This window comes from Gopherus evgoodei, chromosome 16 (genome assembly GCF_007399415.2).
Source record: "Gopherus evgoodei ecotype Sinaloan lineage chromosome 16, rGopEvg1_v1.p, whole genome shotgun sequence".
Taxonomy (NCBI): domain Eukaryota; kingdom Metazoa; phylum Chordata; order Testudines; family Testudinidae; genus Gopherus; species Gopherus evgoodei.
In genome coordinates, this window is record NC_044337.1 from 22,502,463 (window position 1) to 22,517,512 (window position 15,050).

At 49.0% G+C, this 15,050-nt stretch overlaps 1 protein-coding gene across 3 annotated transcripts in view; it reads right to left on the reverse strand.

Annotated features, from left to right (window-relative positions):
* The window catches only part of LHX6 (LIM homeobox 6), a 40,919-nt gene that overhangs the window by 15,126 nt on the left and 10,743 nt on the right, over positions 1 to 15,050 (reverse strand). For all 3 annotated transcript variants that reach the window (XM_030535961.1, XM_030535962.1, XM_030535960.1), the window contains one exon: positions 3,791 to 4,011. In XM_030535961.1, coding sequence (XP_030391821.1) covers positions 3,791 to 4,011 — 221 coding nt within the window. The remainder of the gene's footprint in view (positions 1 to 3,790; positions 4,012 to 15,050) is intronic.

Sequence of the window (15,050 nt, forward strand, 5' to 3'; positions counted from 1 at the left end):
TCAGCCTCATCCTTGCTCCAAGAGTTTGGTGGAAAGATATGAGAGACCATGATCGAGGCAAGAAACAAACAGCCTGTGATCTCTCCTGATCACTCCTATTCCAGTCTCATAACGATCCTTGCGCACAGCTCTTCCACACACATGGTCTCTGTTAGCGTTAGCCCTTTGGCCTCCTGCACAGAATGGCCGTAGCTTCTGCAGCACTGGGGAGGTCCCAAGGTTCTGCCCATGCCAGGAGAAACCCTCACCCTAAGAGAAAGTTGCGCTTCATTCAGAACCACTGTAGCACAATGCAGTCTGGACTGAGTTAAACGAATCGGCTTTGATAAGCCAGCAAGAACTCCAACACCATCCCTCAGAAAAACAGGCCAGCTGCATGAGGGGATGTGTGGAAATGGGGACACGGTTAGGCCGTGATTCCTGACTCACCCACCTGCACCGTACTGTGGGAAGAGTTCCTCCCAAAAGGATCTATTAAATGTTTACTTATGCAGACAGACCCAAGTGCGTCTCTCCGTCTCAGCACAGAGAGAGCAGCCAGGGCTGGAGGAGACCTACCAAACTGAGTAGATACAACACTCGGGCCAGATCCTCTACTGGAGTCAGTCTCCACTGAAGTGGTGGGCCAGCTGCTGTGCCCTGTGAGACTGACCAACTTGCTTTCACAGCCAGCTTTGATCACAACCAGTGTGTCCAGGGGCACTTGACACCCTGGAAGGGCTCAAACAGGGTTTTGAAAGCCTTCACATGCCTTCTTGCACCCGACAGCACCTCATCTGGGCCATTCGTATGGGAATAATGGTCTGTCAGCCTCACGGCAGGGGTTTAGCTTCAAACGATCATTTAGACCACAAAGCAATTCCTGCACCCTGCTGATTCCTGGGACCATTCCTTCTCCCCTTTCAGAAGGCCATCTTCATGGGTGTAGGTCTTCTCCAGTGATAATTTCGTTGGCAGCACAATGACTCTGCAGGTGTCTGCACCTCACTCCATACGAACAGTCAAATAACAAAAGCAAACAACCAGCATGCACCGGGCCCAGTCTCAGTTTGCAGGGACAGACACTCCGCTCTCACGCCGGGGCAAGAGGAGACAGCAGTCCTAGATTCAGCGTCAGGGGAGGCAGTTGATGGGACTGGCCACGGGTCCCTGGAGGCATTAGGGCCTGGTAGAGGAGATGCCACTGCTGCTGCTGACTCCTGCTGTTTGTCTTGACTAAAGATAAATCCCTTGTAATCATGAGCACTCGTTCACCTTCACCCATTCTACTGGCCAGGGACACCGTGAGGCTCACGTTATGGGCCTCACATCTAGCAAGCTTTCTCACGGCATTTCCGCCTGCCTTTCTGCATCCGGGCCATCGCGTTACACCTGGCTTCTGCCTGACCTTGGGTGTGAGAAAACTCCTGGCTTATTTGTGATAACCGCAATGTGCAGCACCACCTGCAGACAATGCTGTGGGCAATTCTCCCAGGCCATCTGAGTGAGACGGTGTTCTTTGTCTCACTGTATAAGTGCTCATTATTATATGTCCATATTTTCTCCCATAGCTGCATTATCGCCTAACCCTTGATATCCCGCATAGGTCCAGAATGTCTGAGACTGGGATTTTTGCACACATAATGTGCATATCTGTCAGCCGGGCACTAGCAAAGCACAGCTCAGCCCCTTCCACTCTGAAATGCCTGGCCATGGAACAGTGCATCAGCTCTTATTGAGCTGGGAAGCTGAAGAAAAAAGCAGGACAATGCGAGGATCTCTCTGGCGTTGTGAGCTCACGTCCTCGCCAAAGCATTCTAGAGCCGTCACCAAAAACGTCAGTGTGAAAGCAGCTTCAATGATTTAATCGGCACTAGGTTTAACGGCAGTAACCTGTAAAATTGCTACAGGTTCAGGGACACAGACAGCGTCCCTGCACCTGACACTCAGCCAGCGTCAGCAACGAAGCTCGCGCCCACGGCACAGTCACAATGCAGCATCTCACAAGACTTGCTGACATCAAGGTGAACTCACCAGGGACCCAAATTCTAAAGCTGAACTTCGTCAGACTCCGAACATGCCAAGTCACCCACTGACCAGCTGTGTGTAATGCACGAGAGCAAGGGACGGTGCTCAGACAATCCAACATTTCAATCCTTGGGCCTCCCCACCTGGCCAGCTACTCCACATCTTTCAGGCCTAACTTCGCCCTTCCCATGAGATCCTCTTCCACTCCAGCCCAGCTGCCTTGTTCATTTCCAGCAGCGAGTTCTTATTGTACTTTATTGGTGTATAAAATACAAACGCCAGCACTCTCCACCCTGAGAGCAGTTCAGCCCCACACTGCCCTGTCTGCGATTAGCTCGGCCATTCTGTGGCCCTTTGAATGTTGCCACTCAGGAAGAGGGAGCTGGAATTAGTTCAAGGGGAAGGGAGCTGCTCCGTTTTGCATTTGACCTCTGCTGCTCCCTGAGAGGTCTGGGACTTGATTGAGAAACCAGATCCTTGCTGTCTCACTCTCGAATTGTGCTTACAGTAAGGGGAAGGCCAGTGCACAGCCCAGCACAACTGGGAAGTGGCGGGATCCGTGGGAGGGCAGGGCCAGTGGAAAATGAGGGGAATGTTTGGTCTGACTGCCAGGTTTCCCACCTTCTAGATTTATGATTCACGGACTCAAAATCCCTACTGCTTCCTGCCCCGCATGGTACAACGGGAGACCAGCAAACCAAACAACAACTCATCCAATCAAAGCTGAGACTGTGGCCTCCATTTCCTCGAGAGAGAACTAGCGGTGCCCAGGCCCTCCCACGTGTTTAGGGGCAGCTGTGAAAGAGAATGACAGCACCACCCCCTCCCCACTGCCTAGCGCTACCGCGAGCTCTTTGCCAGATTAGGCCCCTCGAGGCCACCACTTTGGATCCTGCAGGGATCCTGGTGGCCCAGCAAGTCTGGGGAAACGTCTGCCTCAGCTCTTCTGTAGGAAGGCCAGGGAGGAGGAGAATAAAAGGCTTATTTTGCTCCCAGGAGGCACCTAAACATGCCACCTACAGAGGTAGAGCCACAGGACAGCTGGGAAAAGCAGCACCAGCGGGAGGCTCCGAGGCAGGAGAAGAGGCAGCAGACAGCATGGGATGGCTGTTAGCAAAGGGAGGGCCATTTCTCACCAGGGGCAGCAGCAGCATGGAGCTCAGCGCTGCCGGCGGTACAGAGACTAGCAAGGTTAGTGGAAAACAAATAGGTTAAATTGGCCACAGCACCCCAGTAGGAGGTTTAACCCTTTGGAGACTGTGGGCACATCCCTGCAGTATCTGGAAAACATCAGGGCTCTAAATCAAAGGCTCAAACTCTGTCTTGGGGCATGCACAGACCCCTCTCCACTCTGGACACATTTGAGGGTAGAAATTTGCCCACAAAGAACATGCCCACCAGGGATGATGAGGTTGGTGTTTGCTGCCATCTAGACTGCCCAGCCTTCCAGGTAAGCATCGTCCAGTCGGGACGGTGGAACAGTGGGGGAGTTGAGAGCCATTGAACCAAACTGAAAACCCTGTATATGATGGAAACCACTTCAAGCCAGGGGGTCCAGCAGCACCCCCAGCTCCCAGGGAAGGGGGGTTCCAGCAGCAGGCTGTTTGAACTGGTCCTAGCACCAACACACACAGAGACGGGCTAGCACTATGGCTTAGTTACCTAGTAAAGGAACAGGAGGGGAAGGTGGGGAAAATCCGCTTATTCGGCCATTCTACTAACATGAAGGGTGACATTCTCAGGAGAGCGCGGTGCCAGCGAGTATCCCGGAGGGTCTGCATACCATTTTCAGCTGCTCGCTTGAGGTTCTCTATCATTGTGTCATAGTGAATCCGGCACAGCACTTTCTCTTCCACCAGGCCAAACTCCTCGCCCGTAGACAGCTGCCTTTTACAGGAGAAGCAGGCAAAGCAGGCAAGATGGTAGGCATTGCCGCGGGCTCTCCTTACCCAGTCGCTGGCATAGATCTGCCTGCCGCAGCGGGCACACTTTGTACCAAATCGACTGGAAAAAAACAAAAAAGACACAGAGAGAAAAGGTGAGAACTAAGACAGGCTGCCGCACCGTGATTGTCATTCAGCTTTATCAGTGCTACACGCCGCAGACACAGCGACAGAGACAGCACTTCCCTCAGACAGCTCCCGTTCTAACCAAACCAGACAAAGGGTGGGAGGAGAAAGCGCTGCCCAGAGAGGACGGCTGACTTGCACACAGGAGCTTAGTGACATGGCTCTTGACTCCTGGTCAGTGTCTTACCGCCTCCCATAGTTCTTGTGAAGGGACGGCTCTAAATACAGACCAGCCTCACCCGGACTGCAGTGAGCACCACTTCCCTAAGCTGTATTCAGTGTTATTGTCACCGTGACAGTCCCAGGATATTAGAGACACAATGTGGGGAGGGAATATCTGTTACTGGACCAACTTCTGTGGGGGAAGAGACCAGCCTTCGAGCTTACCCGGGTCAGAAGAAGAGCTCTGCGCAGCTCGAAGGCTGGTCTCTCTCCCCCACAGAAGTTGGTCCAGTAACAGATATTCCCTCCCTCACATTGTCTCACCACTGTCCTAAACCTTATCGCCTGCGCAGCATGGTGCCACTGGAGTGCCCAGATGCCACGGGCAACGCACTAAGAGAACCTTGAGCTAAGGTGCATTAAGCCAACCAACCAAAGCAGAGGTCCAGAAGTTAGATTTGTTTTGGGGTCCCACAGCCATTAGTACAGATGAGAGAACCTCACCTGTATTAATCTGTTAAGAATTCATGAGAAATCTCAGCCGTCTCCCCAGGAGACAGGGTCCAGGCCAAAAATCCACCATGGACACTGGCTATCTCAGCTGAGGGGCCAGGGATGGGCCATGGAGACTCAATTCTCCCCTCTTCCCCACCCCCATCAGAGTTTAGGTGCACTGCCAGAGAGGGGCAGCATTTATGGTACTACCTGGGCCACCCCTGTTCTGGGGCCTGGGTCCTTTGTTCCCCCAGGCTGCCAAGCCAGAACCTTTCACCATATTCACTGCAAAGAACCCAAGAAGCACATCAGAAGCTAGAGAAGGTGGAATGTTAGAGGCATTGAGAGCCCTGTCTCAGGGGATTGAGTAGGACAAGTGCATCTGGCATTCAGAATAGACTGTGCCACCAGCTGGGGGCAGGGGATTCCCAGAGCACTTGGCGTTGGCCTGACTCGGCTCTCATTGAAATCAATGGGAGTGAAGTGGAGAGTTTTGGAAAACACCTTCCCCCCACGGTGAAATGCTGACCCCATGGAAGTCAGGGGGGTTGCCCATGGCTCCAGTGGCTGTCACCCGTCCTGCACACGGACTCTCGCCAGAGCCCTGTGTTATAGTCTCAGGAGACACTTAGAATTATTAGATCCAAACAGTTTAGGGAGACTTAGAAAGTTCCAGCCCCATGAAAGCCAAGCAAAAGGGCCAGGCATGGTAGTGACCTCAGTAGCTTTCTGGGGGTCAGAGACTCAGAAGCACAATCATAGGACTGGAAGAGACCTCGAGAGGTTATCTAGTCCGGTCCCCTGCACTCATGGCAGAACTAAGTATTATCTAGACCATCCCATTTGTCTAACCTGCTCTTTAAAATCTCCAGTGATAGAGATTCCACAACCTCCCTGGGCAATTTATTCCAGTGCTTAACCACCCTGACAGAAAGTTTTTCCTAATGTCCAACCTAAATCTCCCTTGCTGCAATTTAAGCCCATTGCTTCTTGTCCAGTTCTCAGACGTTAAGAAGAACAATTTTTCTCAGAAGGAGAAATAGCATTAAAGGTCTGATCCAAAGCCCACTGAAATCAACTGAAAGATCCACTCCTGGTTTTGGATCAAGTGTTCGGATAAGAGCTGTAACGTTTGCCTGTGGCAATGGCCTAATGGATGATAAATTCATAAACAAGCAGTGGAGGTAACGTGGTTAAATGAATCATCTTTCAAGTCTGTGGGCTTTTTATTTTGGTCTTTGTCAATGTAACATTAGGGTGGGAAATGTGTAAAGCTGGTAAAAAAATAGTTGACAAAACTTTTTTCCTTCGAAATAAGCTAGTTTTATTGAAACTGAAATGTTTCAAAAAATGTATCAGTTTTGGTGAAAATTTCTTTGGGAAGGTTTCCCAGGTCCAAGATGGAATTCCTGTGGAGGGGAGAAATAGAGCCCAGAATAGTCATATTGCCTAGCGGTCATGACACTCATCTAGGGCACGGGAGACTTAAACCTGGGTCACCCACATCCTGGTTGAGTGCCCCAATTACTGGCTGTTCTGGAGTCTGTCTCTCTTGAAAAACTTTAGAAGGGCTGCACTGAAACAACAACATCTTGAAATCTCAAAAATTGTAGCTCCATGGAATTATTGTTTTCCAGTCAGCCCTAGCAATTTGTTAGAGCCGTTTTCCCCGTTCCAGTGAACTGGACCATGTTATTTTCAAATACTATACACATCATCATTTGCTTTTTTTAAAAATGTATAAGTAAAAGTCTTTTCACTGATAGAGGAAGAAAGTCAGTTGATTAATTTATGTCAAAAATGTCATTTCATGTTATGTCCTTGAAAAAGCAACAAAAGTTCCCAAAGCGCCTTGTGTTCTGTGCTGTACGTCTAGGACTATTCTTAGGTTTATGCAGAACCCAGAATGTCCACTGACGTCCATAATGCCTGATTCTTGCAAGTCTCTGTTGCTTGTAAAGGGCTCTATAGTTTACAAGAGAGAATCAATGTGAAATCCTTAATATACAAATGTCCCAGTCACCTCCCCAGAGAACGGGAGCCTTTTGGGGGACTATTACATCCAGCTCAGTGAAATCTAGTTTGCATTTTCCTTCTGATTTTTTTCTTTTAAATGTATATTTATTGTTCTTTAACAAGTAAAAAAAAAACCCAAAAAAAAACAAAAAAACCCAGCAGCAATGAAGCAATGGAACAGACCATTTTCTTTTCTTTGTGACAACAGAGTTAATGTCAGTCCTGAAATTATTCTAGTATCAGATAACTTTTCCTTCACATACAGTCTAGCGATATTATTGGGGTGAAATTTGTTGCCTTTGTCTAAAACATCAGCAGGAGACAAAGGATACAAGATGGATGGGCCATCTAAATCCCTGTGTTATAACGTCAGTGGAGACCTGGGATCAGACGAACTGCTTGTGTGTTCTGGTTTTGCTGTTCCCATTTTTCAATACTTGAATGTGGCAGGCTGGCCATGCCCGAGCCCAGACAATCTCTTTTGCCACTGGTCTATCAGCTAGGAAGGGCCAAGAAGGTGCAGAATACGGTGCTTCGTGCGTATGTCAATTCAGTCTCTTACATCTGCACAGCACAAACTTCCTTTCAGTTTTGTTCAACACTCTGAAAGCATCGGCTCAGCGTGCAGCGGCCGTCAAGAAAGCAAACGTCAGGAATGATTAGATAATAAATGAGAAAATATCATGCCACTGTGCAAATCCATGGTACGTCCACACCTTGAAAACTGTGTGCAGGTCTGGCCACCCCACCTCAAAAGAGATATTATTAGAATTGGAAAAAGTTCAGAGAAGGGCAACAAAAAAGGATTGGGGGTATGGAACAGCTTCCACGTGAGGAGAGATTAAAGAGACTGGGACTATTCAGATGAGAAAAGAGATGGCTAGGTGGGATATGACAGGAGTCCCTAAAATCATGACTGTTGTGGCACAAGTGAATAGGGAAGTGTTATTTACCCATTCAAATAACAAAAGAACCATGGGTCACCCGATGAAATTAATAGGCAGCAGGTTTCAAACAAACATAAGGAAGTATTTCTTCACACAACACACAACCTGTGAAACTCGTTGCTAGTGGCTGTTGTGAAGGCCAAAAGTATAATGGATTCAAAAACAAATTAGATACATTTGTGGAGGGTAGGTCCATCAATGGTTATTAGCAAGATGGTCAGAGATCCAACCTCATGTTTTGCGTGTCCCTAAACCTGACTGCCAGAGGCTGGGTCTGGACAACAGGGGATCGACCACTTGAAATTGCCCTGTTCTGTTCATTCTCTCTGAAGCACCTGGCACTGCCCAAAGTTGGAAGACAGAATACTGGTCTAGCTGGACCATTGGTCTGAACCAGTATGCCACTCTTATGTTCTTAATCTGGGATGTTTTATTGTTACTGGATCCATTTTTATTCCCAAAGATTTTTGAAAAACAAAAACTTGCAAATCCTTCATGTTTCCAGACTCATCTTATGGCTCAAAGCAATTTCAACCATTTCAGCCATACAATATAAACCAACTGTTAATTAAACTACAAACCCCACAGAGCTACCCCAGACTCACCACCCCTCACCTGAGCATTGCAAAACTAAGCAACTTTCCATACTCTGTGCCACCTAGTGCATTGTTTCCAAGAATTCTAATGGCCCACATGCTCATCTCACTCCCTGGACCGACTCCACTCACTTCAACAGAGTTTGTTCCAATTTACACCAGCATTAGTAAAAGGAGATACAGGCTCTCAGTGTATGAATCCCCACAGAGCTAGTGTTGAGACAGTGGTATAGTTAGATGGGGCAAGACTGGAATCTGTTCAGATTACTAATTACAAAACTATATGAGAGGAATAAAAACGTCTAAATTTCTGAGTCTGACCATAGCTGACCAGGAAAAAAAAAAAAAAAAAAGCAAAGAGAGGACATTTTTGCACTGAAGTTATACAGATCTGACTAATGTACTTCAGATGGGAACATTGTAAACTGACTTCTTGCCAGTCAGTTTATATAAAAGCACAAACAAAAGAACTGTATTAATTTTTTTTATTATTATTTAGAACTAAACATCTTTCTTGCAACTTGGAACAACGTACTATGTAAACAAGCTTACACACTGAACTATAGAGACATAAGGGAAAGAAGGGTCAAGCTTAAGCCAATTAATAACACCCTGTAATGCCACAAGTCTTAGCACGTCTCACCACATTTCTCCTCCAGAGCACTCGAAGCGCTTCCTAAAGCCAGGAGACGTTCATTATCCCATTCTACACATGGGAAACTAAGACAAGGGGTGTGAAAGGAACTTGCTTCAGGCCAGGGACAGAGTCTGAATTCCCAATGCATTGGAAGGCTCTGCCATTTGAAATTCAGGGAACTATCCAATCAGTTACCTCCCCTGCTCTGCTCAGCTGCTCAGCTTAAAGACCACCTAGTGTAATGGTGCAATCTGGGAAGCTGCAGCGGAGAGAAGAAAACCTAAGGCTCAGCCATGCTCCCACTAACTCAAGGGGAGTTTGCCACTGATTTCAGTAACAAGAAGATTGGGCCCCTTAGGCTTTTCCATGGATCTGCTGACTTTTTCTGACCCCCTCGCTGCAACGTAGGAGAGGTTTGATTGTGACATTCCTTTTTCACCACACCCCTGCTTCTCCCCATCCCACCTTAATACAAACTAGACAAAAGCAAACTTGATACTGGGTACAAATGTGCGGGGACAGACATGCCCAATTGTTATTTACCCACCAGGCGCATGCAATCGTTCAGTGATTTAATGCACTCTGCAGGCCCCATCCTGTTCCCACCAGGACTGATGGGGCCGCCAATAGGAAGAGGGTGGTGTCCCTTTGTATAGTTTGTGGGCCCTCAGTGGTGCTCACTGGGTTCTGTGTTTGTTTAGAAGCTGCCCGAGCTGCAGTGTGTAGTCGCACGTTGTGCACAGCTAGCGCCATGATTAGCTGGAGCCTACGCATTCCCTCATGTTACGTTTGTCATGTAAAGTGACAACTGATGGCAACGCTCCCAGGTACTTCAATGGTGAGGGCACAGGGGCTAGAAATTTAAGTGAATTTTCCATACTGTACTCCAGCGCTCTGCCAGGCACTCAGCTATTGGGGTGTGATGGGGTCTGCTCAACAGATGGACAGACCCTCACGCCTTCAAAGGGCTGGCTTCTTACAGGCCGTTCTGCCCATGCACTTACGTCAAGGAGTGTCAAATCCATATACCAGCATAGCCCTCTGCAAAGGCCATGATGCTGGTATATTTCTAAACCAAATCAATCAGAGCCTCTTAAAAAACAAACAAACAAACAAACAAACACAGCTTCCCCCCCAAAATACTGAGAGAAGGATGTTTACATTGTGCACCACCGCCCCTGTAAAAATCCCTAACCTTGGGGAAGCTGCATTCCCGGAACATTCATGGGAAAAACTGTTTGGGTTCCTTTTGTCTGCGATTAGAAATCCAACACCCTTGGGAACTGAACGGCTCCGGAAATTAGTAATGGGATAGGAAGCCTTTCACCTCTAAGTCACCAGTCCTGGCTGTGGTCAGCAGTAACCAGAAATGACTGGCATTCAGTTGCCTACATGGAATGAGTTAGCAGTTTCAGTCTAGCTCCCAACAAATGGGCCCACACCACTCAGCACGTCCCCGCAGGGCAGCCTCAGCAGGAAGGGGCAGAATGGAGTGGGCTGTGGAGGCTGCATTCCCCTCCTCCACCTTGAGCTGGGTGGCCTGAGAACAAGGCTGTCGCATGACGCAGGAGGAGGGAGAGGAACCTTGCACTGTCACTCTCTGTGCTGTGCCTGGTCTGTGGATACCCAGCTGTGAGTCTGACACCAGCACTAAGGGTGGGGGGTGGAGGGGTGAGAGAGAGAGAGAAAATAACCCCTTGCTGGGGCTGAGGCCAAATCACTAGCTCTTACTCAGAGTGGATTTTAACAGCCAGCCCAACGGGCTGCTCCGGGAAATGCCAGCAGGCCTGTACCTCTGGTGCTGCGGCAGCCCCAGGGACAAGGTCCTTTCTGATCTTCTCTACCAGATCCTTGCTGTAAACAGTGGAATAAAATAAAATGGAAAAAAATCCTCTGGGCGTTGTCCTGTTACCGCCTGGGCTCCGGGAGAGCCAGAAAAGAGGACTTGGCTGTAATCTCTGCTCCAGGGACGTCCCGTCCAGCATGTACCGTAAGGCGGAGAATGCCAAGCATTATATAACTGCTGCTGCATGGGATTCGAGCCAGCCACTCGGAGAGGAGATGGGCAGCCATGGACATGCTATAAGAGGAGATAAAAGATACAAAGCTGGAGGCTTTCCCAGACAAAATTTCATATTCTCCTGATTACAGGCTCAGTCCTGCATCTCCTCACCCCACACTATGTAGCATCACTGGCTTTGATGGTCTCTTACTGTGCGCAAGAGTGCCGGATTGGGTCCAGCAGCGCATGGTTTGTGGCTGGCTGACCAACAGCTGCATGCACTCCATCACAGCTAACAGGAGATGGACAGCGGTGGTGACATTTCCAAATCTCATCTTGGGCTTTGCAGAGGTGGATGTAACATCTGGCAATGGAAAAGTGCAAACTCCACTAAGAACCTCCTTTTACTAGCAGGCTCTCTGCACTCTGTTACACAACCCTGCCATGCTTTAAGATGCTGGCTGTCATGTGGCACCTTGCTCCTTGGGAAGGCAGGCTGGCAGCTGCAGCAGGGATGATCCAACATCGCTGAGTATGTATAAAATCCTGGCCAATGGACTCAGGCCCATGCCTTCATAGAACAGAACATGCCATGTATCCGACGAAGTGGGTATTCACCCACGAAAGCTCATGCTCCAATACGTCTGTTAGTCTATAAGGTGCCACAGGACTCTTTGTTGCTTCTCACAGAACAGAACATTCTGCTCAATGCTGTCAACATCCAGTTCTGCTCCTGAAGAATTAGCCCCCAGGTCACTAAATGCAATTAATTGACAAGACACGGGAAGAGGCAACAATTTTGCAGTGAAATGCGCGCGAGGCAGCCTGTGCATTGCTCACAGCAAGGAAATCAGCCGTCTTGCCGCATGTGTGCTCCCCTAAGTGAGGAAAGGGGAGGCTGGAGGTGACCAGAACACGTCATCTTAACGTGATCTCTCCTTACTGTAACAGGGATGGCCCAGGAAGAAGAGAAGCTCTGGTCCCCTCTCTCGCTAGGGATTTACAGGCCACACTCAAAGTAGCAGCACTCTCCCCAAATGTTTACACTGCACCTATCACTGTTAGCCGAGGGCCTGCTTAGCTCTCTGCCTTTGGGCTAAAGGATGCATTTCTCTGCAGAGCTGGGAATGATCCGCTGGCATTTCTGCAGGTGCCTGTTTACCATTATTCCAACAGCTGGGCTGGCCACACAAAGGGCAGGCCAGGTTCAGATCAACGTGTACAGTTGAAATGATACATTAGGCCTGTGGAAAACGGGGGGGGGGGGGGGGGGCCGCGGGCACATCCTCCCACTCTAACAAAAGAGAGCTGCATCCAGCTCGGAGCCAGAGACTGAGTGTGTCTAAACAACAAAGCTGGTTTCTGTCTCCCTCTGCTTCGCTCCTATGGGAATTGCTTCTAGTTTGGTAGAGGCAAACGTGTGCTGCATTCAGAAACGCATTCCCCAGCCCCTTGCTCATCTGCCTTGGCTTCAAAATAAATGCTTCACCTGGAGCAAATGAGGAAAATATTAAATGCAAAGACCTGTGTTTAAAGGAGACAGCTGTAGCTACAGCAACATGCAATGCGGAGATCCTGCTGTCCTGAGCTCAAACGCCCCGTGCAGAGGGGGCTGCAGACCAACGTGCAATCTGACATGTCATGTCCGCAGGGAGCCTCCCCAGGGCAGGGCTGCCCACAGCCAGCTAAGACATTTAAAAGGGTGGCAAACACTGGGGTGCAAAATGGGTTTAAACATGGGGTTTAAAATGTGCCAGCTGAGAGGTTTTAACACCACCACTTATTCTCCTAGTCTAGAAAAACCCAAACTAAATCACTAGCCCTCATTAGTGTGGTAAAATAAGTTCAGGAAACATTAAAAATATTGAAATGAAATTTTTAAAGAAGCTAATAATACAGTTATTTTGCTAAGTGAAAGAACATAGGAGGGGGTCAGATGCCCCAAACTTCAAACTCCCCAGAATTACTGGTAAAACTGTAACAAAGAGATTTGTCTGTTAATGAGACCTGCGGCTGCTACTTTTCCAGCAAGTCACCCAAAACCTGGCTCTTGGCTTGGTAACGTTAACCTAAACCAAAACTAAATGATAAAACAGCAACATTTTATTAATTATAATGTATTCAATTAATTCTAGTATACTGTAGATTTGTTGATGTTTCAACTTTGGGGGACACTAGTGCTCTTTAATTTGAAGAAGCGACTGCCGGTGGACACACACACACACACACACTGTGCCTATACACACAAATAGTCAAGAAATACAATCTTAAAATACTAACCCCCTGGGAATCATTATTTGTGTGTTAAACCCGCCCCATCAGCAGAAAACTCCTGTTTAATACGGTAATTCTCGCCTCTGATAAAAGACCGTAGATTACTGTTTATCTGGCTGTTTAAAATAACCGCGGAGCTGCCTATCCAAAGCTCTAGGCAACCTCACACACTCTCACAATACAATTGACATCTCAGCAGCGTTAAAACGATTAATTCAGCAGGTGCTCAGCCTCCTACCGAAACCCTTGTCCGCCCCTTCCCGGCGTACGAAGCCCGCCCCAGCCCTTGCCAACGCCCTGACAAACCGACCGGGAGAACCGCACAAGCGGCTCCTTCCCTTATGTTTGCACCGGGGTTCCCCGCGGCGCACTCCGCGTGTGCAAAACCGGAGCGGGTTTGAGCACTTTCACTTCGGCCTTTTCAGCGTCTGGTTCTCGAGCCTGTGGCTGGTTGGGATCAGAACGGTCCCGGGCGCTGGCTGCAGAAATAGAAGAGAACTTCGCCTTCCTTCAAAACCCAAACCAACCCCAACCCCAGCCCCACGCTAAAACCTCTCTGAATATTGCATCGTGTAAAGCCAGCAACCCCTGTCGCTAGAGCTCGTGGAAATCGTTTGCCTAAAAATTCGCAGAGTGTTTTCAATCGAAAACAATTGTATCGTGAACAAAATATTTTCTACCAACATAGTCTGGTTCTTGTAAAAAAACCTGCTTTTTGTTTTGTTTTTGTTTTGTTTGTTTTTTGGGGGGGGGGTCAGCAACCGGAAACCAAACTTGTTAATTAAAAAATTTAAAAACTTTTGGTTTTAAAAATTAAAAAACGTTTCTGTTTTCGGTCGCCAATAAACAGATGTTTTTAGTTTTCAAAAAAATCCAACATTTGTCAAAGCTTTTTTTTTAATGAAACTGACACTTTTACATCAAAAAAATACATTCGAAAAGGCCCAGCCAGCTCCCTCCTCCCGCTGTATTTATTGATTGTTAACAAGAAAACGGCCTATGTGCTTGGCCTGACTCGGGGTCCTGTTGATTGTTTTCTTAACAAAGGAAAAGGCGTTGGGAGTGTAAGGAACCCTAATGACTTGAAGTGATGCCTGCTCCTCTGCTGGGCACCTGCTTGTGAACAACTGCGTGATCACCAAAGTGCATCAGCTGGCACGCCCGAGCCAAAGCCCCGCTGAATGCTCCGCACGGACACTGCGGAGGCCTCCAGAAACTCGGAGCCACCTTCTAGCACATCAAACAAGCGGCGGGTTTTCCAGCCCTGGGAGGCCAGGAATTGGATCTGCACCACTGTCCATTTCCTCCTCGCTGCACTGTCACGTTAACCCCGCAAAGCCCCTAACTCAGCTCGCACCAGTATTGCCACTGACTTCCCCCTGGGATGAGAACAGCGTCCGCCTGCCCCTGGCCTGAGGCGCTGCAGAGAGAAACCGAATTAACCAGGCGGCTTTCAGCGCCGTGTGAACGGGCGCGGGAATCTGGCTCTGTAACTAGGATGCTGCTGCTCGGAGTGTAAACTCCTCATTCCCCTGGGCGCGGGCAGGGGTGACACACCCGGTGCACCTGCTCTTGCACGAGGCACGTCCGTCCGACCAGGGGCGAAAGAAAAACGCGTCTCTTGTAAAGTCAGTGGCGCTGGGCTTTGCACAGTGGAAGTCCCGGTGCTCGGCTGGCCAGACGCGCTCTGTGGCTCCTGGGAGGGGCCGGGAAACGGGCTGTGTGCCGAAGGGGTTTCCCCACCCCCGGCTAGACCCTGGCGAGGGGCGCTGCCCGCGCTCGGAGTGTGTCTAGCCCAGGCTACTGGGGAGCGACCCGAGACCAGCCCCCCGGCGGGACCCGCTT